At 37.2% G+C, this 27,588-nt stretch overlaps 1 protein-coding gene across 1 annotated transcript in view; it reads left to right on the forward strand.

The window, feature by feature from the left end:
- The window catches only part of ADGRV1 (adhesion G protein-coupled receptor V1), a 786,537-nt gene that overhangs the window by 228,076 nt on the left and 530,873 nt on the right, over nucleotides 1-27,588 (forward strand). Inside the window, 14 exon segments of the mRNA XM_043996987.1 lie at nucleotides 10,197-10,395; nucleotides 11,616-11,635; nucleotides 11,638-11,763; nucleotides 11,766-11,813; nucleotides 11,816-11,832; nucleotides 16,178-16,417; nucleotides 18,782-18,869; nucleotides 18,872-18,937; nucleotides 22,137-22,209; nucleotides 22,211-22,328; nucleotides 22,330-22,435; nucleotides 22,438-22,502; nucleotides 22,504-22,602; nucleotides 25,418-25,561. Coding sequence (XP_043852922.1) covers nucleotides 10,197-10,395; nucleotides 11,616-11,635; nucleotides 11,638-11,763; nucleotides 11,766-11,813; nucleotides 11,816-11,832; nucleotides 16,178-16,417; nucleotides 18,782-18,869; nucleotides 18,872-18,937; nucleotides 22,137-22,209; nucleotides 22,211-22,328; nucleotides 22,330-22,435; nucleotides 22,438-22,502; nucleotides 22,504-22,602; nucleotides 25,418-25,561 — 1,409 coding nt within the window.

The raw sequence follows: 27,588 nt of genomic DNA on the forward strand, positions 1-27,588 counted from the left end.
CAATTGCATGAGGGTTTTATGCTTGTAGTCAGTGATTAGAGGGAATGGGTGACTTGATCACGGTAATTAGAAAAAGTAAATAAGCTTTAAAGAATGTACTGAAGAGAAGAGAGTCTGTAGACATGAAAACCAGTTAGGAGGTTTTTATAGTTGTCCAAGTGAGACATGATAAAGGCCTGACTAGGGGAGGTAATCCATGGGAATGGAAATGGGCAAGTCTGGGGGAGGTTGAAAGGCAAAATAATTAACATTTTGAAAACTGACTGGCTATGGAAGAATGAGGGAGTAGGAAGATTAAAAAATTGCTTCAAGTCTGGGTCATTGAACAAATGGTGGCACTCTTAAAAGAAATAGAGAAATCAGGGAAATGGTAAGCCTTCACATGATGATGTTGCATTCAGCTTCAGATATGGTGAGTTTTAGTTTCCAGTGAGACATCCAGCTATAGGTATCAGATAATTCTTTGAGAACAAGGTACTTTGCTTCTGGGGAGGGCCTGGATCTATATCTATTTGTGAATCATTTGTGTAGAGGGGAGAACTGAAAAAAGTTGATGAGATTTCAAAGAGGAAGCAAGTATATATAAGAAAAAAAAACATGTGGCCTTGAATGATACAGTTAGATGGCAACAGATGACATAGGAAGCAGGAAAGGAGAATGAGGAGGGATGGTAGCCTGAGTAAGTGGAGAACCAAGAGAGACCAGTGTTACAAAAGCCAAAGGAAGAGAGAATATACTGGAGAAAGGGTTAGTCAGTAGTACCAACTACTGCTGAGAGTTCAAGTATGATGAGGACTAGAAAGTCAGTGGACTTTTGATAAGAAGTTTACCTTGGAAAGAACAGGAGATATACTTACTTTCATATTCCTATTTGGTTGCTGAATGACATTTTTTAATAACTGAAAGCTGAATCCTTAAACATCAAGGTACTCAAACATTTAAAAATTCTTTTTGGTTTTTATTATTTTAATAGTATTTTATTTTTCCCCAATTACCTGGTAAGGCAGTTTTTAGCATTCATTATTTTTTATTTTTTTAGTGAGGCAATTGGGGTTAAGTGTCTTGCCCAGGGTCACACAGCCAGTAAGTGTTAAGTGTCTGAGGCTGGATTTGAACTCAGGTCCTCCTGACTCCAGGGCTGGTGCTCTATCCACGACACCATCTAGCTGCCCTTTAGCATTCTTTTTTTTTTTTTTTTTTACGGGACAATGGGGGTTAAGTGACTTGCCCAGGGTCACACAGCCAGCAAGTGTCAAGCGTCTGAGGCCAGACCTGAACCCAGGTACTCCTGAATCCAGGGCCGGTGCCCCATCCACTGTGCCACCCAGCCGCCCCCATTAGCCTTCATTTTTTACAAGACTTTGAGTTCCAAATTTTTCTCCCTTCCTCTCTTCCCCTCTTCCTAAAATGGTAGGTCATTTGATGTAGGTTATACATGTTCTATTGTGTAAAACATATTTCCATATTTGTAATGGTTGTTAAAAAAGAAACAGATCAAAAGGAAAAATACCACAAAAAAATAAAGTAAATGCTTTAAAAAGTATACTTTGATCTGCTCTTCAGAGTCCATCAGTTCTTCATCTGGATGTGGATAGCATTTTCCTTCATGAGTTCTTTGTATTTGTCTTCTTTCATTGTGTTGCTGAGAAGAGCTGAGTCATTCGTAGTTGATTATCACACAATCTTGCTGATACTATGTATAGTGTTTTCCTGGTTCTGCTCATTTCACTTTGCATCAGTTTGTGCAAGTCTTTCCAGATTTTTCTGAAATCTGCATCATTTTTTATTGCACAACGCAATTCCATTACATTCATATACCACAGCTTGTTCAGCCATTCCCCTATTGATGGGCATCATCTCAATTTCCAATATTTTGCCAACCACACAAAGGGCTGCTATAAATATTTTTCATATTAGGTCCTTTTTCCTTTTAATGATCTTTTTGAAAATACAGACCTAGTAGTAGTATTGCTGGATTCAAAGGGTATTTGGGGGCATAGTTCCAAATTGCTCTCCAGGATGTTGAATCAATTCACAACTCCACCAAAAGTGCCTTGGTGTTCCAATTTTCCACATCTCTAACATTTCCTCATTTCCTTTTTGTCATATTAGCCAGTCTGATAGGTGTAATGTGTACCTCAGAGTTGTTTTAATTTGCATTCTTTAATCAAAAGTGATTTAGAGCTCTTCTTCATATGCCTTTTCTTCATCAGAAAAAATTACCTGTTCATATCCTTGAGTCATTTTTCAAATGGGCAATGACTTGTATTCTTATAAATTTGACTCAATTCTCTCTATATTTGAGAAAGGAGGCCGTTATCAGAGACACTTGCTGTAATCATCATTTTTCAGCTTTCTTCTTTCCTTCTAATCTTTATCACATTGGTTTTGTTTGCGCAAAATCTGTTTAATAAAATCAAAATTGTATATGTTACATTTCGTAATGCTCTCTATCTCTTGTTTGGTCATGAATCTGTGACTCGCTCAATTTCTCCTTTAAGAATTTGAATACTATACCATGTTTAATAATGATATTACTTCATTGTCTATGGTGCCTTTTAGCAAGATGTAGTTTTCTTTCTTATCTCTTTTAATTAGATCTATTTTTGCTTTTGTTTTGCTACCCCTGCTTTTTTTTTTACTTCAGCTGAAGCATAATAGATTCAGCTCCAGCCTCTTGTCTTTACTCTGTATGTGTCTCTCTGCTTCAAGTGTGTTTCATGTAAACATATTGTAGGATTCCGGTTTTTGATCTACTCTGCTATCCACTTCTGTCTTATGAGAGACTTCATCCTATTCACATTCACAGTTATGATTATTAAATGTGTATTTCCCTCCATCCTATTTTTTTCCTATTTGTACTCTCTCTCCTTTCACCTTTTCTTTCCTTGGCAGTGTTTTGCTTCTGTCTCCTGACTCTCTTGGTCTGTCCACTCTTCTGTCAGTTTTCCCCACCCCCCATCTTCCTTTTACTTACTCTCTTCCCCTCCTACTTTCCTGTCAGGTAACATAGATTTTTACATTCAACTTATTGTGTATATTATTCCCTCTTTGAGCCAATACTGATGAGAGTAAGGTTCAAGTGATGCCCAGTACCCACCCTCCCATCTTTCCCTCCACTTGTAATAGGTTTTTCTCACTTCTTTATGTGAAATAATTTATCCCATTCTATAGCTCTCCCTTCCTTCTGCATCCAGTGTACTCCTCTTTCTCATCCCTTAATTTTTTATGTCATTCCCTCAAATTCACATTATATCTATGCCCTCTGTCTATGTATATTCCTTCTACCTGTGTTATTAGTGGTACAATTTTTAAGAATTACAAATTTGACATCTCCCATGTCAAAATGTATGTAAACAGTTCAGCTCCATCAAACCCCTTATGTATTCTTTTCCCTTTTTACCTTTTTAGGCTTCTCTTGGGATCAATGTTTTGTTCAATTCTGGTCTGCTCCTTATGAAAGCTTGATATCCTTATGGTTTCACTTGAAGTGTTATGCTTAATTTCACCAGGTTGATGATTCTTGGTTGTAGTTCTATGATCCTTTGCCTTCTGCAATATCATGTACCATGAGATTTCTTTAATGATCCTTTACTGTTGTAGCTGCTAAGTCCTATAAAATCCTGAATGTGGCTCCCAGATATTTAAATTGTTTCTTTCTGACACTTGCAGTATTTTTTTCCTTGACCTGATAGTTCTGTAATTTGACTATAATGTTCCTGGGAGTTTTTATTTTGGGATCTCTTTCCTTAGATGATTGGTAGATTCTTTCAATGCCTGTTTTGCCTTCTGATTCCAGATATCAGGGCAGTTTTCCTTGATTATTTCTTGAGAGATGATGACCAGGTTCTCCTTTTGATTATGGCTTTCAGGTAGTCAAATGATTCTGACATTGTTTTTTCTGGATCTATTTTCTAGGTCAGTTGTTTTTCCAATGAGGTATTTTACATTTTCTTCTATTTTTTCATTCTTTTGGATATGTTTGATTGAATCTTGATGTCTATAGAGTCATTAGCTTCCATTTGTCTAATTCTAACTTTTAAGGAGTTGTTTTGCTCAGTTAGCTTTTGTACTTCCTTTTCCATTTGGCCAGTTGTACTTTTTAAGCAGTTGTTTTCTTAAGTGGATTTTTGTATCTAATTTTCTATTTGATCAATTCTCCTTTTTAGCAGTTCTTTTCCAAGCTGTTGACTCTTTTTTTTCATAATTCTCTTGCATCATTCTCATTTCCTAGGCAATATAATGACTGCTTTTTTATAAATTTAATATTCCTTTCAAAATATTTTGGCCACAAAATTATGCCATTTCTGTAAGGGTAATTTTAGCTAAGTAAAGAAAAGGGTTCTTGACAGCAGTATTTCCACCAGTAGATGAATTGTGAGGTCAATGCTATACTAAAACATATGAAAATACAGGTTTAACACTATTAAAATGGCACACTAGTAGTGCATAGTAGTACTGTATGGCTGCTCTTTTCTGCTTCTTTCATGATAGTTTCCACGTGGTGTGAAAAGGCAGCCAAAGGTGTAAGAACTACAATTTTGCCTACAAACATGAGTTTAACTGTTTCCTTTAAATGAGTGTACTCTAAATGAATTATTCTTGTCAAGTGACTGATGAGTTGTTATACTCCAGAAGGTCACTAAAATCACACTCCTATTCACATTAGCACCCTAATGAAACCATAAGACAAAGACAAATTATAGTTAAATGAATGCATGACTCATATGCAGTCTTCAGAGAGACAAGTAAATAAGCTGATGGAATTGGTTTTATTGTGTGCTTAAACAACAACTAAAAAACCACAAGCCACCTTATCATGATGTAATATTTATGATGACCACAACCAAACAAACAAATTATGAAACCAAAGTTTCAATTATGTACCAACATTCGTTGCAGAAGGTTGAATAGGGTTATAAATAGAAAAATTCCCCGAATAACTCTGTAAGACCTTTCAAACTAGGTTAATATATTTTAATGCTTATTGACTTCAGAATCAAGGTGAGTATAGGAGGAGATGGCAAATGATGTTGTTTAGTCATTTCAGTTGTGTCCAATTCTTCATGAATCTCTCTTTTTTTGTCAAAGAACTGGAGTGGTTTGCTATCTTCTCCAGCTCATTTTACAATTTAGGAAATGAGGCTAACAGAGTTAAATGATTTGCTCAGGGTCACATAAGCTATTAAGTTTCTGAAGGCTAATTTTGAACTCAGGTCTTCCTGACTGATGAAAGATATATTGGTATGGTTATTTTGTCATAAACCAATGAAAAAGGCCAAATTGTATTTCGCTTCTCTTCTCCTATAAGTATGTCACTACATATCAGAGTACTTTTTCTAAGAAGAGTTGGAGGATAGTACTGGATAAAGAGAAGACCATAACAAAGAAACCCTGATTCAGTCAAGATATGGGAAACATGTAGTTAATAATGTGTGAATCATTTCAGAATCAACTGGATGTAGTCAGCTATTGACTAGTTAGTGCGAAGGTCAAAATCAAAACCAAAATGGAAGAAAGAATAAATATTGAACTCTGAATGGAACTAAAATAATGAAATTAAAGCAATTAAAAATCTCTCCAACACAACTTACTTAAAATGGTGACTGTGAAATACAGGAATGGATTAAAATAACATCACCCCTTCATTATCACCATTTCATAGAGAAATGTAACTGATCCAAAATAGCCACCACAAAATGAAGACGAGTCCAGAAACCTTTAATTTGCAAATGTTTGAACTTTTTATCAAGTAGAAAGACAGTAGGCAAAGGGAACCTCCAATTTAGAATACAAGTTCATTTGTAAAGGTTTACTAAGGAAAATGACTGAAGATAATGAATAGTAGCACCTCAGAAAGAACGTGAAATGCTATGGAAGAGAAAAGAAGCATGAAGAAAGTTTGGTATGAAACCCAGATCCTTCAGACAATATTTATTTATAGAAACTGAAAGGAAGAAAAAAGCAGAGATGATTTGCTGGCATTTTCATGTTCTATAAATTCTCATAGTTGAGGACAATGGAACCACTCCTTTGGATATCGCAGTATGCAGTGTGCTAAATATGAAGAAATAGAAATGACCCTTAAGAAGATGAAATTGGGTAGTGTGGCCAGACTTGCTCAAACACACACAGAAGAAATATCTCTGGAAACACAACTATTTTTAAAGGCATTTCATGAATTGATTTTTAAAGGTTATTTCAGAAAGGAAGATTCCAAAACACATGGAAAAGAAAAAGAAATTAATGTTATTACCTCCTTCTAGCCCCCACTCTCCCTACCCTACCAAAAGGGGATAGTTAAGAAGACATCTGCAACTGTCCAATCCATCTACTTCCCTTCTCATATTTATAAAATCTGTCCAGGAAGAAATAGATATGATCTTGTACAAGTCACTTAAGCTCTCTAAGCTTCAGTTTCTTCATCAGTACAATAGGGATACTGATTTCACAGGATTATTGTGAGGCCTAAGAGTTGGTCTTTAAAACAACAATGTCAATTAATTATTGGTAGTTATTAATTATACTATCATGGTTTATTGTATTTATTAAATTGTTATTAATAATTGACTTTAATTGTCTATTAATGATTATGATGGTGAAGATGATACCAGCCAACATTTATATAGCACTTAGAATGTGCCAGGCACTATGCCAAGTGCTTTATAATTATTACCTCATTTTATCCTTACAACAACCCTGGGGACATAGGTTCTATTATTATCCACATTTTACAGATGGACAAAAACTGAGGCATAAAGCTAGTAATTGTCTGAGACCAGATTTGGAACTCAGTTCTTCCTCCACTCCAGGCATAGCAGTCTATGCAATGTTGTTCTATTTAGCTGCCTAAAGTATATGTGCACATATATTATGTATTATCACTGTATGAATGCATTCGGAACACTCTGGTTAGAAATTAAGATATCAGGCTGTCTTTCAGAGATAATATTCTATAACAACACATCTTCATAATCACTGTGCATTTCACTGAGACAGTGAATATGAGGTTTCATTATTTTATTTTTTTAAATGACAAAATTGCTTTTATCTTGGTAGAAAAAATAGGCTTAAAGGTTGTTCTCTAGGTGTATTTCTCAATACCTGACAGATACAACCACAGTGGTAACTGCTCATTGCAGTGGTAACTACTCAAATAAATACCAAGTGAAATGGAAAGCTGAGCAACATGTTCATCAGAGTATTTGTCAGTGCTATGAGGATCTTTTGCACAAAGCTTAAATGAAAGAAAGATTCGTTATAGAAAAGAGGTTTCCCAAATACTCCTGTTTGCTTTTTTTTCTTAATGGGACTGTAATTATTATGTGGGTCCCCAGAAAAGCATAGGACTATGTCAATGAAATCTAAGGCCATTCACAGAAGATTAGTTTGACAATCCACACAGGGAAAACAAATAGGATGAAAAGTGTATATTGTCCAGGCCTATATGACATGAAATTAGGGGGTGGAGAAATTCTTTGAATAATCTATAAATTTATATATGGACACTATGGATGAACAGTTAGCTGGGCTTAGCATTATATATAAGTGAATTGATTATAGAAATGGTAATAATGATAGATGATGATGATGATAGCTCTTATTTATATAGTATTTTAAGGTTTGCAAAGCACCTTACATGCCATCTCATTTGAACCTCACAAAAAAATGCTATGGGCTAGGTGCTATTAAATCCATTTTACAGTTGAGTAGATTGAGGCTGAGAGAAGGCTAAGTGACTTGTCCCCAAGTCACAAAATCAGGTAGGATTTGAACTAAGGTCTTTCTCATTCCACCACCATCTCATTGTGAATTGAGACCATGTTTAGAAATTGCATAGCACTTTCGTGATAACCCTGTCTTCTAAAATGTGAGGATTCTTCTATGATGCTATAGAAATAGATTCTAGATATGGGTTTTCTTTGGTATAGGGGATTCTCAAGGGAGAGAGAACTTTACCAGTGTAGGTCATCGCTGTCTCTGAAACCTATAATCTTTGAGAATTTTTGCGAGCACTGAGAGGCCAGATGCCTTACTCAGCATCAAACAGTATGTGGGCCAGAGAAAGGACTTGGACCCATTTCTTCTTAAGAAACTTTGCAGCCAGCTCTGCAGCCTAAGCCACATGCTACCTCTCTGTATGATGATGCTATATAATTGCAGATAATGGAACACTATGATCTCAGGAGAATCAAACTTGCAGGTGACCAAGAAGGCAATAGAAAGATGAGTGTGTGTATAAATAGGTACAGCATATTACCGATGCTGAGTCCTGTGTGAGAAGCGCATAACATGTATCAGAGGCACATGGGGCCAGTGAAAGAGGCGGCCGGTTCTGGTAGTAAGACTAAGGGATAACAGGGGGCAGCTAGATGCCACAGTGGTAAAGCACCAGCCCTGGATTCAGGAGGACCTGAGTTTAAATCCAGCCTCAGACACGTGACACTTAACAGCTGTGTGACCCTGGGCAAGTCACTTAACCTCATTGCCTGGAAAAAAAAAAAAAAAGGACTAAGGGATAACAGATGAAGGCCTCCAGCGTGTGGGGCGGATCCTTCCTCTAGGGTGATTTCTAGAAGGACATGGGGCAAGAATCATTCAGCATGAAAGAGAAGGTATGGATAGGTTGTGATCTGTATCCAATGAAGGGATATCTAAATTTATATCATAGATCCATTGATTATTGAAGTAAATTCAAAGACAACAGAAGCCTTTTCCATGGTTGGATTTTTCCCCTTCTTCCCGTACCTTCTTTGCAACCTTCTTTTTTTTTATTTTTAAATTTTTTTATTTTTTGGTGAGGCAATTGGGGTTGTACAGTGACTTGCCCAGGGTCACTAAGCTAGTAAGCGTTAGTTGTTGACCCAGATTTGAATTCAGAATCTCTTGAATCCAGGGCCAGTGCTCTATACACTGTGCCACCTAGCTGCCCTTCTTTGCAACTTCTAATCTTGGGGAGATTGTTTGAGACATTGAGCAGTTAAGTGACTTGTCTAGGGTTCATACAACTAGCATGTGTTAAAGATGGGACATAAACCCAGGTCTTCCTGATTCTAAGCCAGAGAAATGTCTCCATCCAGACTGACAGACTTGCTTCTCATTAATTTTTCTTACTGTCAATAAAATAACGAGTCTCTCTGGGCTTCAATTCATATTGATTTGGGAGTACATTAAAAGGCAGTACTTTCATTTTCTAGATTTGGTTACCACCTCAGTGAGAGAGTCATTGTAATATTAGTCGCATAGAATCAGGCCCTGAATACAGCGTGTCTGATTCAAGTCCTGATTATGACACATAGTGGCTGTGCTAAACCTGGGAAGTAATTTGCTTTCTTATTGCTCTGAACACCTCTTTAAGGACTATAAATTCCATGGTAAGTATTGATCTACTTAGTAGAGGAATTCCACACTGCTTAGCTCTCTATATACATGAAATCACAGGGTAGAATAAACCAAAAGAAACCAAAATATCCCAAACCCAAAGCAGTCACCTCAGGATACTCTGGGTCACCTGCATTAAGTTATAGAAGATACTGGTATTGGGGATAGAGCATTCTCACTTGAGTCAGAGGATCGGGGGTCAAATATTGCTTTCTTAGATAATAATTTAGCCTCCCTAGACCTTGGTTTCCTCCTCCATAAAATGAAGACCTCTAAGGACTCTTATAACTCTAAATCTATGACCTTTGGATTAATTTATGGAAAAACATCACTATCTTATGGACCCTCACACAATTGCTGCTAAATACTTTTAGCGGTTATATTTTTTCCAACTAAAAATATAAATGGTATGTGACCTCTTCTCTTATTCATTGGCATCTCTCTTCACATGAATACTGACTTAAAGTACTGGACAATTGAAATTTTTTGTTTGGTTGGGTTTTTTTTGCGAGGCAATGAGGGTTAAGTGACTTGCCCAGGGTCATACAGCTAGTAAGTGTCAAGTGTCTGAGGTCGGATTTGAACTCAGGTCTTCCTGAATCTAGGGCCGGTGCTTTATCCACTGCACCACCTAGCTGCCCCTGTAATTGAAGTTTAATGTAGATTCTGTGACACATAGTTATTAGAATAATCAAAAACTTCAGTTAAATCTTCATCTTTACCTACCTTAATTGCAGAAAGAAGAAATGAATGATTTCACTTTGAACAACTGCTGGTAAAGTGTATTTGATGCTAATTCTAAATTCTCATTATAGTGGAAGAAGACATTGGGTTGATCATGATTCCAGTCGTGAGACTGCATGGGACATATGGCAATGTGACAGCTGGTTTTGTCTCCCAAAGCATTTCTGCCCTGCCTGGTGTGGATTACAATGTTCATGGTAACTCAGTCATCTTTTGCCATGGACAGAACCTAAGTTTTATAAATGTCTCTATCATAGATGACAATGAAAGGTAATAGAGTTGACGATTTCATTAGTTAGATAATCAGATGTTTAATTATGGATATATAAGAATCCTGTGTCCTGGGTACCACAGAAACTCACGGAATTTTAGAGTTGGAAAAAGTCTTAGTGGCCATTTTGTCCAACTAATATATGACAAGAATCTCCTTCATAAAATACCAAGTCGCCAGCAATCATTTATTATGTGACTACTATGTGCCAGCTGGTGTGCTAAGCACTGGTGATGGATAGAGTCCCTGCTGTCAAGGAGCTCATGGCCTAATGGAGGAGACAATATGTGAACAAGATCTATACAGGACAAATTGGAAATAGTTAATGAAAGGAAGACACTTGTGTTAAGGGGGATCCCGATAGGCTTCTTGCAGAAGCCTTTGTTTAAAGACTTACAATGAGGAAGAACCCATTACTTTTTTTTTGGGTGAGGCTGTTGGGGTTAAGTGACTTACCCAGGATCACACAGCTAGTAAGTGTTTAGTGTCTGAGGCTGGATTTGAACTCAGGTCCTCCTGAATCCAGGTCCAGTGCTCTATCCACCTAGCTGCCCCAACCCACTACATCTTGAAACAGTCCATTTCACTTTTGGTGAGCTCTAATTATTTATTAGTTTTCTCTGATCTCAAGCCTAAATTTTGTTTTTGTAACTTCCACCCATTGTTCCCCATTCTGCCTAATCCTTTTTGATGATAACTATTACATTCTCCCAAACTATTTCTTCATCAGAGAGGAATGTATGTCAAATGGATCCTTTGTTTTAAAACAAAATTGTAGAAAACACATTCAGTGACTGAGAAGCAATTTGTTACATGATGGTAAAAGAAAAAAATGTCACTTAAATCGAGTTGAAAAATATGCAATAGGAGTTGCATGTATCACTTTGCTAGAATTAGAGGAAATCACTATGTGTATGTGCTTTTTTTTCTTTCAGACTTTTAGAAGTCTGATCAGAATATGGAAACAAACCCCTTCCAATTCACTGTCTTAATGCACCAAGCAATAAAAACAGGGGAGGAAACGCTAATAACGATTCCTAGGCATTAATGTTGATGTTGATAACTCTTGCTTTTAGACTGAGCACCCTCCTTTTACTACTTGGTGTGTGTGCTGTGCATTGAATATGTATGACCAATTTGGAAAATGACTAGTTATTTGGATTTTAGCCGCATTTTAATATGTTTAGACTCAGAGAATTGACTCCTTCTTGCCATGCAGTGAATTTGAGGAGCAGTTTGAAATCTGCTGATGGAAGCTACTGGAGGAGCAGTGCTTGGGCGCCACTAGTGAGGCCGAATCACTATTGCGCTAGAGTGATGCCCCTATGGACTTGTGCGATTTCTCAACCAAAGCCAAATTACTATTGCTAACCCAATTCTACCCTGATTTTGTCCTTGGTGCTGCAGAGGACTGGAGGACTTTAGGAGAGATTAAGGTAGAGTTTTTCCTTCAAAACTGGAGTTGGAGGCGGGAAAGAGAAAACATCTGGGAAAAACATATTTTTTTGCTTAAGATGATTTAGAAGATTAAATTTTAGGGAGTTTTGACAGGTCTGTACAGATTATGATGAAGAATTATTTCCCATAAACAGCATTTGGTAAGCTATGTTCATTTTATATTATATTTCCTTAAGGATGTTCATAAGGAAGTACAATTTGGTTGTCTTATAGAAAAAGATGGTTCAAAGATTAGAAATGTGTACACTCTACTTCTTTGCTTGAGAGATTTTTTTTTTTTTTGATGAGGCAATTGGGGTTAAGTGACTTGCCTAGGGCCACATAGCTAGTAAGTGTTAAGTGTCTGAAGTCACATTTGAACTCAGTTCCTCCTGACTCCAGGGCCAGTGCTCTGTCCACTGCGCCACCTAGTTGCCCTGATAGATTTGTTTGTTTGTTTGTTTGTTTTTTGGGGTTTTTTTACAAGGCAATGAGGGTTAAGTGACTTGCCCAGGGTCACACTGCTAGTTAAGTGTCACGTGTCTGAGGCTGGATTTGAACTCAGGTCCTCCTGAATCCAAGGCCAGTGCTTTATCCACTGTACCACCCAGCCGCTCCCTCGATAGATTTATTTTTTTTTAGTGAGGCAATTGGGGTTAAGTGACTTGCCCAGGGTCACACAGCTAGTAAGTGTTAAGTGTCTGAGGCCGGATTTGAACTCAGGTACTCCTGACTCCAGGGCCAGTGCTCTATCCACTGCGCCACCTAGCTGCCCATCGATAGATTTTTAAATGTTGTGTTAAATGAAATATTTGGTTATGTGTTTTGAAGTGATTACTATCTTCTGAATTTTCCATGTCTTGCCCTTTAATTATTTGATAAACAATCTGCTTTTGGTTTTTGGATCAGACATGGTTTCATTAGAATATAGAACTCCAGTGAGGAGTTCCAGTACATATTGGCAAAAGTGCACTTGGAAACAGTCTTAGAATGTTGGCTAGGGAACCAAGAGTTTATGTCAAGTCAACAAGAATTTATTAAGCAGCTACTGCACTGTACTAAGAATTGGGAGTACAAGGAAAGAAAGGAAAAAAGTCAATCCTTGATCTCAAGGAGCTCTATCTAGTTGGGAAGACAACATACAAACAACTATTTACAAAGTAAAAATATATAGGATAAATTGGAGATGACAAAGGAAAGGCAGTGGCTTGAGGTGGGGTGGGACAGAAAGGCTTCATGTGGAAGGTGGGAGGGAAGTCAAGAGATGGGGTTGAAAAGGGAGGACATGCAGGGGGACATTCAGTGAAAATGCTCAGAGTCTGGAGATAGTTAGTATGCCTTGTTTGAGGAACCATCAGAGGCCAGTGTCATTAGATCATAGCTATGCATAGGGGGGATTAAGGTGTAAGAAGACCAGAAAGGTAGGAAGGAGGTAGTTTGGTAAGGATTTTATATTTTATCCTGGAGTAGTAAGCAGCACTGGAATTTAGTGAATTGGGATGACATGGTCAGACCTGTAGCACTTGGAAGATCAATTTGAGCCGAATGACTGGATGTACTGGAGTAGGGAGAACTTTAGAGTCAGGGGGACCTGGCTCTTTCAACAATCTAAGCATGGAGGGGCAGCTAGGTGGTACAGTGGAATATAAAGCACTGTGCCCTGGATTCAGAGGACCTGAGTTCAAATCCAGCCTCAGACACTTGACACTTACTAGCTGTGTGACCCTGGGCAAGTCATTTAACCCTCATTGACCACTACCACTACTACTACTATCACTCCTCCTCCTCCTCCTCCTCCTACTAATCCAAGCACAGGGCAATGAGAGCCTGAACCAGGTGGTTCAGTGTCAAAGGAGAGAAACGGAGTGTATATGTGAAATGTTACAGGGCAAAAAACCAAAGAACTTAACCACTGATTGCATATGAGGGGGGTGAGAGTGAGAAGGCGTTAAAGAAGACACATTGAGCTGGGTGACGGAATAGAGAAGTTAGGAAGAGGGGAAGGGTTATTTTGGGAAAAAGAGAATGAGTTCTATTTTGGACATGTTAAGTTTAGATGTCAATGAGACATCCAGTTTAAGATCACCTATGGGGAGTTGGAGATTTAAGACTTGAATTCAAGGAAAGATGTAAAAGGATTGCCTTTCTGCGTTGATAGCCCAGTTGAAATTATAATTGTATTTGATTCAAGTCAGTCCAATTTTGTTACTACCTCCAGCTTGATTCAGCTGCATGTTAGTAGGAATGAAGGCATTGGATGGTGGGACAATTAAAGACTGAGGCTTGGTAGGACAAGATTTTTTAAACCAGGTTAAAGGGACATGGGACACAGGAGATCGAGGACAGTGTAGAACTGAACTGGATCACCAAGGGATCAGAATTGGCTAGGGAGGGCAGCTAGGTGGCACAGTGGATAAAGCACCAGCCCTGGATTCAGGAAGTACCTGAGTTCAAATCCAGCTGCAGACTCTTGACACTTAACTAGCTGTGGGACCCTGTAAAGTCACTTAACCCTCATTGCCCCTGCACCAAATAAAAAGAATTGGCAAGGAAGAGAATGTAGCCAGGCGAATGCGTAATGACCTGGGAAAGAAGTGAAGAGTGGCAGATTAGAGGTCATGAGGATGATGAAGAAACAGGATTAAGGGTTTTAGGGCACAGGGTGAGGTGGAATGGATAACAGATTATGATAAGATAAAGGAATTTTGAATTCATGACCCATGGAAGTTGTAACACTTGTTGGTGATGATAGCAAGATCAAGGATAACTTGCCCACGTATCACAGTCTACATTTGTTAGAGATGGGTTTTGAATAAAGGCTCTTCCTAAACCTCCTTAGCCAATCTTTTTCCATTATGCCTATAATACCTCTTTGTTAAAAACATTCAACCCACCAATTTTTGAAATGTCAATATAAGAAAAGCATTTAAATTCATGTTTATGCAACTTTTGTGTTTAATTATGATAGCTTTACTAACATTTTTCTTTTTATTCTGAAAATATGTATTCATAGTAGAAACATGAACATTCACTAATTATATGGTTTATGTGAGCAGTTTTCATTGTTATTTTAGACAAAATATAAATCTGAACATTTAAAAATATTTAAAATGAAGAAGGAAATAGAAATTTCTTAGGAAACTCTATTCCTAAGATAATATCTGTACCTATTTAAAAATAACTTTTTTGGGGAAAAAATCAGTATTCTGTGTTAATTGCTAACCTTTTAGAACATATTGCTATTTAAATTATTCTAATTCTAAGCATCTCTGCTTAAAGAGACAATCCAAAGGGACCAAAAAATGCATCCTGCCTTTGAGAAATCTCTCTCATAAGCAAGCATTTCCAATTACAATTTATAGTTGTCCCAAACAAAACACAAAATTCCATAGTTATCAAATTATTAAATCACAGTTTGATTCATACCACAGAACAATGGACTCTTTAAAAAAAATTTTAGAACAATGGACTCTTAAACTTTTTTCACATCTAGGAGAAATACTTCCAAACACCATTCAATCTTTTTGAACCAATCCCTCCAAGCATTTTTCTTTTTTCCTTGATCAGAGGTCAATTCAGGAGATACTTCAGTTACACTGAAATAAACAAAGATATCTTCCTTTGATCTGATCATTGACTTAATCAGGGGATGGGAGAATAGATTATTGGTGTTAAATGGAAAAATCAAGGATGTCTCCCTGACATTTTCAGGGAGAACAGAGTTTCTCTCTAACTTCGATTATAGAAATAACAGGATTTGAAAAGGATGTTAAATGACACTGACAAAGTATTGGCAGAGTTTTCTATTCAGTAGGAATTTAGGACTTCAGACTAAAGTACTGTCCTAATATTAACTTGTAATATTTAACCGAAAGAGAGAAATGGGGTGGACAATTGGTTTAGTATACTTCTATACCCTGACTTTAAAACTGACAGCTTGGTAAACAAATCTGATAAATTACTTTGATACTATGAAAGACCTGAGATCTCATCAGTATGACTCTCCTCCTCCACTTGTTATAGATTATCTCTTCACATCTTCTCCTGTTTGATTCTTGCCCAAGTTTTTCCTTAAATCCACTTTAGAGTAACTATACAATTCACTAGAAGTCTTCATCTTGTTCCTTTGGTAACCCTTTTGGAGGTGCCAATATGCCATGCATTTGTCCATTTATTGCTTTTCAGACTTCCTACATGACTCCATTACTGGTGTATGTTATCTTTACTTTGGTTTCCTATGCCATTTCTTGTGTCTAAGTTGTTAATATTAACATGTTTTGAACCATTGCTACTACAGAAGTTTCCATTGCCTTTTTATTAATTTGGAATTTTTTAATCCTGCAGATTAATTGGGACATATTAGGACCAAATTCACAAGAAGTTTTACCACCACTGAACAGTGACATTGATGAACCTGTGAGTGGAACCTTCTCTTTTGGTGACGGAGAAGGTGGATCGAGGACCATAACTCTGACCATCTTGCCTCATGAAGACATTGAAGTCCAAGAAATATTTATTGTTGAGCTTCACATTGTGAAAGGGGAAGCTGAATTAGACCAAAGTGCTAGAAGTGTCTCCCTAGTAGTAAGTTTGTCTTTTGTGTTTTTTTCTGTAAAATTCTGGTTTCATGGAACCATAGTTTGTTTATTTGCTTGTTTTTTTTTGGGGGGGGCAATGAGGGTTAAGTGACCTGCCCAAGGTTATACAGCTATTAAGTGTCATGTGTCTGAGGCTGGATTTGAACTCAGGTCCTCCTTAATTCAGGGCCCGTACTCGGTACTTTATCCACTGCGCCACCTAGCTGCCCCAGAACCATAGATTGTTAACTAGTTCAACTTTCTTATTTTAGAGATCAGGAAAATGAGAAGTGACATGATTTGGACCATATTCACCCAGTTAGTAAATAAAGAACAGGCGAAGTCCTCTCCAAATCAAGTGTACTTTCTGCTACACCAGAAAAAAGTGAAATATTACACGATTGAAAAGATAAGTTAGTGATAAGTTTGAAAAATGGACACTGTTAATCATTCTGTTGGGTACAATCTGGTGAATAATTCATGTTAGAGTTTGTCTACCAGGATATATTTGCTACTGAATACAGTGCCATTGAATACCATTTTTAAAAGCTTCCAGAAAAAATTTGGAGTCTTGGGTACTATATATATTTTATTTATCTTTGTATGTTCCCTCTGTGCCTAGCACATGCCTTTTATATTGGAGCTACTCTGTAAAATTGAATTAAATTGAATATATTTGAATTAAACTCAATGCCTATTGAATTAAATTGTATACATTTAGTATTTGAGGGGAACTATTATTCAATTATTCTGAAAGTTTGGTTAATATGTTTCCATAATTAATGCCCATGAGTACCTCCTAGTCTACTCTTTCAAATTGCACTTGTATTCATGGACAGGGTCCCCAGAGGATGGTTGGCTTCTACTCCCATAGGTTTTGAAGGTCCCTTGAGGGTAAAGTAGTCTGGTATTGTAGGGTTTGATATACTTTCTCCCCTCTTAGTACTTTCATGCTGCTCCTTCTCTGGGTATTGGCTTTCTAATGGGAAAATTGCCCAGCAGAGCTCCCCAGTCTGCACAACTTTGCTTCTTGATGCTCATTGGCTAGGGCAGATTGTCTCTAGCATCCCTAGCCAGCTGCTTTCTCCCTGTTGCTAGGAGTCATGTCCTTGAAACTTCACAATGGACTGTCTCTCTCTGTTAGTGGCATCCTAGAGAGTTTGTATCTGTTCCTTGCTGGAGTCGGTTGTCTCTTTTTCTGGGACAGTAGCTCTGCCATGGATTTGGAGGATAAGTAAGGGGAGGGTGAAGGAAAAAAAAAGTCCTCTCCCCTATGGGTATAGAGTCAGGAGTGTCATAGACAAGACTGCTAACAGCCTGGAACATAATTCAATGTTATAAACAATACCAAAATGACTCTAGGGCTGCTAGGCTTAGCTAAGTAAAGGCCTTCCTGGCCATGGCGCATTCTCCCCAGCCAATAGGTAGATTTCCCTGTCTTAATTCAGTCAAGAAATCTGTGGCATTTTTAAAGGATCACTGAACAGGTCCCTTTCTTCATACTTAATTTAACACCATGTTAATTACATTCTTAGCCTTTCTGGGCAGGAGGGATGGCCCTAGAACAACTCCCCTTCATGTATATAAACCAATTATAAATTGCTTTTTTGAAAGTGCAATGGTATTTCTCGTATGACTGAGTAACATCATGAAGGAGGTGATACATTAGATGCACATTAAGTTTATCCTTTATGATATTCATTAGAGGCTGTGGGGTATAGGTTTCTTTTTGTTTGTTTTATTAGTGAGGCAATGGGGGTTAAGTGACTTGCCCAGGGTCACACAGCTAGTAAGTGTCAAGTGTTTGAGGCCGGATTTGAACTCAGGGTACTCCTGACTCCAGGTGCTCTATCCCACTGCACCACCTAGCTGCCCCTATAGGTTTCTTTAGATGAAAAATAATATAAAAGTGTTCCATGAACTTCAAGTTTGGAAACCACTCTTTGCTATTGGAGGGTGTTTAGTTTCTCTCATGTCAAAAGAGAAAAGTTATGATTGGCTTTTGAAGCAGATGGTTTAATCAGGGGTAACTGGCACATAGAAAAGTCAAGTTATGCATATTGATTATAAACCATGGAATCCTGGATTTTCACCCCCATTATCTGTTGGATATAGGACCTGCCTATTGCAGAGTACAGATAATATAACAAAGATATTTGTAGACCTTTTGAGCAATATATTAATTGGCTACTATTTCTTCCTTATGCTTTTCCCCTCCTTCCCCCACCATCTCTTTCCTGAGGTAGATTTTGAATGGATGAATGAATAAATGACATGAACAGTGAGTTCCTTTACCTGGTGATATTGTTTATCTACTATAATTATTATGTAAGCTGTACAAATCTACTCTGTTTTGTTTGATATTTTCTAGATACAAAAGTTTGGTGATCCAAATGGAATTGTTCAATTTGCTCCTGAATCATTATCCAAGAAGAATTATATAGAACCATCAACTTTGGAAGACCACTTAGTATTATATTTTTTGTCAAACGAGTGCAAGGGGTTACAGGGAATATTACGGTATTATTACTCTCATGTTAAGTTTTGCTAAATACAGTAACACTTCCATTAAGCATCACAGTAAAAGAATGAGGTATATTTATTAACTGTACAGCATCCCATTTTTCAGTAAAACTGTAGTGGCAGAAATAACCTTGGGTTGAAGATAGTGATCTGGATTTTGATATATTCCCGAATTCTATTCCCCTACATTTCTAACCATTTAAAAATCAAATTTGAAGTTTTTTGCAGTTACTTTGTTAGCATACTCCTTCAAAAGGACTTCTTGAAATTCTTTTTCATCACTTGGAGGCCATTTAAACACACAATTTTAGGTCTTTTGGGTAGAAGCACTCTGGGGGTTTGTTATGGTGTTGGTTGCTTAATGGTAGTGTATTTGTAAATCAGAAGAACATTATAATAATAAAAGTATTCTCTCTTAAATTCATACATTTCTGCCTTTTCCCCAGTCACATGTTGAACTCCATGCAAAGGAAGTACCTTTCCTAGCTAGAGCCAAAATTTCTTAGGCACTAACAAGGAGAGGGTTGGTTTGTGATAGGACTTCACCTTGAAGGAACCTCAGAAGCTCACTAGTTCAAGTCCCATCTTTTTACAGAACAAATTATAGCACAGGAGGATGTGACATTTCCCAAATATAACATAGTCTGTAAGCATCAGAGTCAGAATTTGAACCCACACCCTCTGCCTCAGTTCTCTTTCCACTGCTCAACTAGGGTGGCCTCTGTGGTCCTTTCAACTCTAGCTCCATGAGCCTGTGATCTCTGATTCTGAGTCCTATGTTTTCCATAATGACAAGTCAAGGAAAGTAATATTTGAAGTCTAAATGTTCTACTGTGTACTCAGGTTAGAAAGTTATTATAGCTGCTCATCAGAGGAAGACTTAAGATGGTCAGCATATGTGCATCAAAACACACTATTACTCATTTCCCAGCCTCAAACTTTAGTCTTTTGTCTATGGTTATGCATTTTTTAAGGGGGAAACTGGGTCGAAGGTTTGGGACCTGTGATTTCTTTGTGGTATGAATTATCACAGGGAGGGAATTTCTTATACCAATGCACATCTCTTCTGTTCTGAGACTGATAGTCTTAGAGAGTTGCCTGAGGCACCCAGAAATTCCTGTAAGACCACATCGACCTATTTAGTCATTAAGGGAAAATTTTTAGTCCCGCTGTGATGACTGAAATACTTTTTCTTTCTGAGATGATTGGTGTATTTTATACTAGTTAAGAAAAGTAGTGACTTTACTTGGTGACGACTTTGAGAAACCCCTGGACATTTTCCACCAAGCATTTCCCACTAAATATCTGTTTTTTGTTATTTGCACATGCCTATTCAGTTCCTATGGATCTTTTATCCAGCACAGCAGTTCTCAAATTTTTTTTTGTCTCAGGACCCCTTTACACATTTAAAAATGAAATGAGGGGGTGCAGTGGATAAAGCACCAGCCCTAGATTCAGAAGGACCTGAGCTCAAATCTGGCCTCAGACACTTGACACTTATTAGCTGTGTGACTCTGGGCAAAAGTCACTTAACCCTCATTGTCCAGAAAAAAAATATTAAAAAAAATGAATGAGAATTATCAAAGAGCTGTCACTTATGTGGATTACATCTATTGATATTTACTATTTTAGAAATTAAAACATCTTAGTATTAAGATAAAAAAATTTTTTTTTGGTGAGGCAATTGGCGCCACCTAGCTGCCCCAAGATAAAAATAGTTTTGACTCCATTGACCCTCTCAAAGGGTCCACATTTTAAGGAGCTCTGATCTAGCAGAAAAAGAGTAAACTTTTTGTTGTTTGTTTGTTTAGCAAAACAGATCCTAGCAAGTCTTATACTTCATTGGATTTTCTAGGGTGTTTCAATTTGATTTAGGATGTTGGATTTCAGTCTCAAAAAAAAACTCTACATGGCTTATGGTGCAGTCATATACCATACCACAGAACAAACAACTTTCCTATTTTTTTGAAGAGTTGAGATTGACTGGCATCTTTAAGTTGAATTTTAAATGTTTCAAAATAAAATCCTGATCATAGTATTTCCTAATTATATATATTTCCCAGTGATCATTTACCATAACAATCAGACCACATACCTTGCCCCTACCTTGTAAGCACCCCCTAGGTATATGTATCATTTTTTATCTATTAATGAAACTTCTAATTGGACATTTTTTAAATTGTTATGTTTCATTTTATTACTTCATCAAATTGGGGCTTTTACTTAACAAGGAAGTGAAAGAGGATAGAATTCTAGGCATAATACATGAGATAGCTACTTAGTCCAAAAGACTTAGTAGCCCTCCTGCTGTGTCAACTTATTCCTAGCTAGAATCTCCCTTTTGCAAGGATACCTTTCCTCATTCCACATCCACACTGCTAGTTTCCTTCCCTGGGAGATGACCTTCCATTTTACACTGCATGTATCTTTTTTTTTTTTTGGGGGGCAAAAAATAGGGGTTAAGAGACCTTGCCCAGGGTCACACACTAGTAAAGTGTCAAGTGTCCGAGGCCAGATTTGAACTCAGGTACTCCTGACTCCAGGACTGGTGTTTTATCCACTGCGCCACCTAGCTGCCCTGCATGTATCTTTTATGCACATTGTTTTGCAGGTTGTCCCCTCCATTAGAATGTGAAACTCCTTAAGGCAAGACCTTGGGTTTTTGCTATTTTTTTCCTATTCCCAGCAATAGTACAATGCCTGATTCATAGGAGGAGCTTAATAAATAGTTGTTAGTTGATTGGCAAAATATGTTTATAATAATGGTTTATACATATAAAATGCAACACCTTATTAGAAAGTGCATTTATCTACAACAAACCTCGTGAGGGAAGTGAAATCTATGTTACCCATTTCACAGATTAAGAAACAGAGCTCAGAATGGTGAAATTGTGTCACTGGCCCACACAGCCAGCAAGTCAGAAGCAAAAAAATACACATCAAAAAGAATAACTGTAGTTGCAGAATTTAACTTCCTTTAAAATGTCCCACAGTGTATCTAGATAAGTTGGTAAGGTGAACCCACAGAATTATTAAGGGGAAAAAAGGGAATTAAGTCTTCCTCTTTCATTCTCATTTTTTTACAAGTGCAATCTACTATCTGTAATATTCTCTGTACTCTGTAGGGGAAAATCTAATGGTAAGGTTTTTGGCTGAATGTTACTTTGATTAAACATTTTTATGTCTTTGTTTCAGGTTTATTGGGGAACTAAGCAGTGAGTTTGATATCACTGGTGATTTCCTTACCACGAAGGGATTTTTCACGATTGCTGATGGGGGACTGAAGCAACTTTTTTATTCAGCTGCTTCCAGATGATGTTCCTGAAATAGATGAGGATTATGTAATACAGCTGGATTCTGTGGATGGAGGAGCAGAACTGGATAAGGAAAAAAGCTTTAGCAAGCTTCTCTGTTGCTGCAAATGATGACCCTCATGGAGTGTTTGCCTTGTATGCCCACTGGCAGTCTGTAGTGGTTGAGCAAAGCCTCAGTAGATATATCCGAATAATGTAACTCGGCTTGCTGGAGCATTTGGAGATGTAGCTGTGGGGTACCAAATATTGCCCAACCTCTCAAGACCAGGCAATTGTGACTGAAAGAACAGAGGGGCATCTGATAAGGAAAGATGGTACCAATTATAAAGAGGACAACGTGCCAATAAATTATCAGGTTTGTTAGCTTACTTCTCTGAATTCCTTTGATTCTAGAGTTCAGTTACCTTACCCAGCTAATGATTGATTGGCTTACTTAAAATTCCAAACGGGCCAGAATTAATCATAGTAGAACACGACATAAAATTAATTAATTGTAATGGTAAATTCTGAGAAAGTTTTACAGCAGTATTAAAATGAATAAACTCTTTTATGTATGCAGGATCCATAGATTTCTTTTAATTCACTATTGAATTTGACATTTTGTAGTGAGGTAATTCAGAATAATTTCTTTTAAGGTACAGGTTCAATCAGCTATTTTAATTAAGTTTGCATATGAATCCTCACAATACATTTGTCACCTCTTTAAAAAAAAAAAACTTTGTTCTTAATCAATTCTATTTAACTTATGCCTGAAAAACTTATGTAAAAATTATGTAGAAAGACCATAATGGCAACAAATAACAGTGAACTTTAGGAACTAAAGTACTCACTGTCTAGAGTTTCATTTTCATTGGTACCCCACATATTCTCAAGGGTTTTCCACTCTTTATTTGTCTTTCATCTACCTTGAGCCCCTGCAAAGAACCATAGACATATTCTTTTTCATAATACCAATCATATTTTTGGGGATGTGTTTTTAAAAATTAATGGCATCAACAAAATAGTATTAATAATTACTGCAAAAATACTTCTAATTCTTTCTTATATAGTTTTCTAGTTAGATACAGCCTTGATCTTTTATAGCACAAAAAAGGTGATTAAATAGAATTTAGACAGTCTCTATCAGAGAAGTCTCTCTCTTTTTTCTTGCATATATGATTTTGAATGGAATAAGCCACGCTACCTGCTTATTTCTCTGGTAACTGTATCATTCACTTCTCATTATATGTTTGGATGTGTGCTGAGCCTTCTAGAGAGGAGACATTTTTGAGTGGCGTTTTTCTCCTGTAGAGGTCTCCACGTATTACTTGAGCAAGTAAATCTATCTTCAAAGGACTTGAGTCCTGGCGCTTGACTTTTTAGAATAGCCTTGCCTAGATTCTCAAACTGTTTTGAGGAGGGAAGTCTGTGCCTGGATTTTTGGTCCCAGAATTACAGGGAAATCATGGAATCTCATAATGTTCCTACATCATTGGATCTTACCACAAACCCCAGCTTCTTTTGTTTTCAGCCCCTTTTGGCATTTTTGAAGCTTTGTGGGTAGAATTTGGTCTAGAGTCATGAAGTCACAGAGGTAGAAGAGAGACCTTAAAGAACCTGGTACAATATGATATAGTGGAAATCACACTGGATTGGAAGTCAGAAGATGTAGGTTTGAATAGCACCTCTCTCAGGCATTGCCTACATCAGGGTTTTTATTTTTGTTTTTGTTTTTTTTTGCAGGGCAATGAGGGTTAAGTGACTTGCCCAGGGTCACATAGTAAAGTGTCAAGTGTCTGAGGTTGGATTTAAACTCAGGTTCTCCTGAATCCAGGGCCATTGCTTTATCCACTGTGCCATCTAGCTGCCCTATGTCAGGGCTTCTTAAACTTTTCCCACTTGCAGCCCTCTTCACCCAAGAAATTTTTATGTGACCGAGAACCATAGGTATACATAACCTTTTAGTGTTGCCAAATTTTTTGTAACCCCCACATGCAGTTATGCGACCCCTCAGTTTAAGAAGCTTTGGCCTTTGGGGAGGTCATTGTATCTTTCTAGGTTTCTGTTTTCTCATTAGTAAAAAGAGTTAGTTAGTCTTCTAGTTTCTCAGGGATAAAATTGTTGGACATGGAGTTGGAGAAGCAACAGTGTGATGAGCTGAATAAAAAGGAAAAAGAAATCATGATGGTGATTTGGAGAACTTTGGATGAGTGAAGAAGGTCAGAGATGGGATTTTGTGAGGAGAAATTTGGAAAGAGAGAAATTGAACTGAAGGAGGAAAGGGAGAAGAGTGAGAGGAAAAAAAAAAGATTGAAGAGAAGGACCAAAGGAGAAAGTAAGTAGTTGGTAAGACAGGCTAAATAAGAAAAGGTAAAATTTTGTCTGAAAAAGGAAAGGAAATTGGTTGTGATTGTCTAGTTATTTTTGAGGGGAAGGAAAGGAAGCTGGACGTGTATATCAAGTCATTAAGAAGTGATTCAGTGGTGTAAAATAGGGGTTCTTTACTTTTTTTCTATATTTTAGACCACTTTGGCAGTCTGGTGAAGCCTATGGACTTCTTTTCAGAAGTATATCTAACTTCATTCTTTGAAAAATCTTAATGTCTAGAGAAGAGGTATGAAACTCCTAGCTAAAGGGCCACTTACTCATGATTAAAATGTACTTGGGAAATGCTTAACAAAATAAATAAAAATACAGTACTGCATAAATGATGTTAATTTGTGGTTTTTTAAGGATCCAGTTTCTATGTGAGTTTGAAACCACTGCTCTAAAGGATACCAAAGGAGGTGGCAAGGTTGTCCATTGGTTATCCCTCATTCTCCTATGTGGTCAATACATCTTTTGATCATACATCTCTTTGATGACAACATTTTCATAGCTTCTCTGTCTCATTTGTAATGTATTGCAACCTAATCATGTACACCATTCATCTCTCCATTAACCTTTAGGTGATATACAGCTTCAAGTCGTCAAATGCTCCAGTGTTCTATAACTCAGAATGATAAAACAAAACAAAACAAAACAAAAAAACAGAAAGGAAATATATGTTCAATAGAAGTGGTTTATTTTTGTTTTGGGGTTGGTTTTTTGGGGTTTTTTTGTTTTCACTATAAGGCTTGGTAGTAAAACTAATATTGTTCCAGTTATTATGGATTTTTTTTTAAAAACTATTCCAAATAATTTTCTTAAAGGTATATCTATTCCTGGGCTTGAATTTCACTCTGGAACTGTTAAATGTAAACCATGTTGGTGGACAGTTCTATGGAATGCCAAAAATACTCGAAGAGGCAAAGTCAACTCTTATTGCTATCCCTGAAGAAGCTGCCAATTCTGAGGTAATGGGACTTGTTTTACTGCTAAAGAAACCACAAGGGGGCAAGATAGAGCTTTTTTTCTTCTTGAAAAATCTGAACCTGTGTTCCTAGGAAGAGGTGTATGTATGTTTATTTAAATTTTTATATGTGTATATATGCATATATATGTGTGTGTGTATGTATATATACACACAGATGTATACATGTATATGTATGTGCATAAACACACAACTCTCCCAAGGAGCATATGTTCAGAGACACATATCTTTGTATGTGTGTGTGTGTGTGTGTGTGTGTGTGTATGTATAGTATGTATGTATATATTGAAGTGACCTAGCTTTGCAAAAGAAAAGACTTATAGAACTTCCATGGATATTTTAGTAATAGTAATAACTAACATTTAGATAGTGCTTACTATGTGCCAGGTACTCTAAGAACTATACAATTATTACCTCATTTGAACCTCATGAACAACCCTGAGAGGTAGGTACTTTATTATTCTCATTATATAGATAAGGAAGCAGAGGTAAACAGAGGTCAAAGAACTTGCACAGCTAGGGTCTGAGGCCAGATTTAACTTCAGGTCCAGCACTCTATCTACAGCAATAACTAAATTTCTTCTTCTATATATTCATTTTTGATCAACATTCATTTATTTTTTTTCTTAAATTATTTTAGTTCAGTATTTTATTATTTTCCAGTTGCATAAAAGGATAGTTTTCAACATTTGTTTTCATAGGATTTTTTGTTCCAATTTTTTCTCCTTCCCTCCCTCCTCCTCAAGACAGAAAGCAATCTGATATAGGTTATATATGTGCAATCACATTAAACATATTTCTGCATTAGTCATATTGTGAAAGAAGAGTCAGAGCCCAAGGGAAAAACCTCAACAAAGAAGGAAAAAAAAACCAGCCCCAAAGTAGAAGCAGTATGGTTCAATCTGCATTCATAAACCACAGTTCTTTTTTCCGGATGTTGAGAACATTTTCTATCATGAAGTTCTTTGAAATTGTTTTGAACCATTGCATTGCTCAAAAAGAGCCAAGTCTATCACCGTTGTTCATCACACAATGTTGCTGTTACTGTGTACAATGTTCTTCTCCTGGTTCTGCTCCTCTCAGTCAGCATCTGTTCATGTAAGTCCTTCTTTGAACTCCTCCTGCTCATTATTACTTTTCACATTGATTTTTTAAAACTTTGTTTTCTAAATTTTCTTCTTCCATCCCTCCTTGTCCCTCCCTATGAAATCCAGCAATTCATTATAAGTCATACCTGTGCAGTTATGCAAAACATCTTCTCATTAGTTAGGTTGTGAAAGAAAATAGACAAAATACATTTAGAATGAGGAGCTAACAAATAAATTATACTTCAGTCTCTATTCAGATACCATCAGTTCTTTGTTGATGGTTTGTATTTTTCATAATTCCTTGTGATAGCATCCTGCTCATCATTTCTTTCACAGTTACTATTGCTAACTGTATTACCCTCCATTTTATTCCCTCCCCTTGATATTTACTCTATTTTCTATCTTCCTTCACCTTTCCTCTCCTCAAAAGTATTTTGCTTTTTACTTCCCCTTCACCCAATCTGCCCTTCCTGCTTTTGCCTCTTCCCCCCCGGCCCACCATCTCCTTCACCTCCCATTTTCCCTCAGGGCACAATATATTACTATACCAACTTGAGTGTGTATGTTATTCCCTCTTTAAGCCAATTCTGCTGGGAGTAAGGTTCATTCACTCCCCTGCTCCTTCTCTATCTTCCCCTCCACTCCATATACTTTTTCTTGTTTCTTTTATACGAGCTACTTTTCCCCAGGTCACCTCTTCCTTTCCCTTTCTTCCAGTGCATTCCTCTTACCCCTTAACTTTATTTTGAAGATGTCATCATGAGTCAGCTAGGTAGCACAGTGGACAAAGTACCAGCCCTGGACCCAGGAGCCCCTGAACCCATATCTTGCCCCAGACATAAGCCACCCCACTCTGTCTGCCCCACAAAAAGAAGGATAAACAAAAAATAAATGCTTTACAGATATCATCCCTTCATATTCA

Source organism: Dromiciops gliroides, chromosome 1 (assembly GCF_019393635.1).
Source record: "Dromiciops gliroides isolate mDroGli1 chromosome 1, mDroGli1.pri, whole genome shotgun sequence".
Lineage (NCBI taxonomy): Eukaryota > Metazoa > Chordata > Mammalia > Microbiotheria > Microbiotheriidae > Dromiciops > Dromiciops gliroides.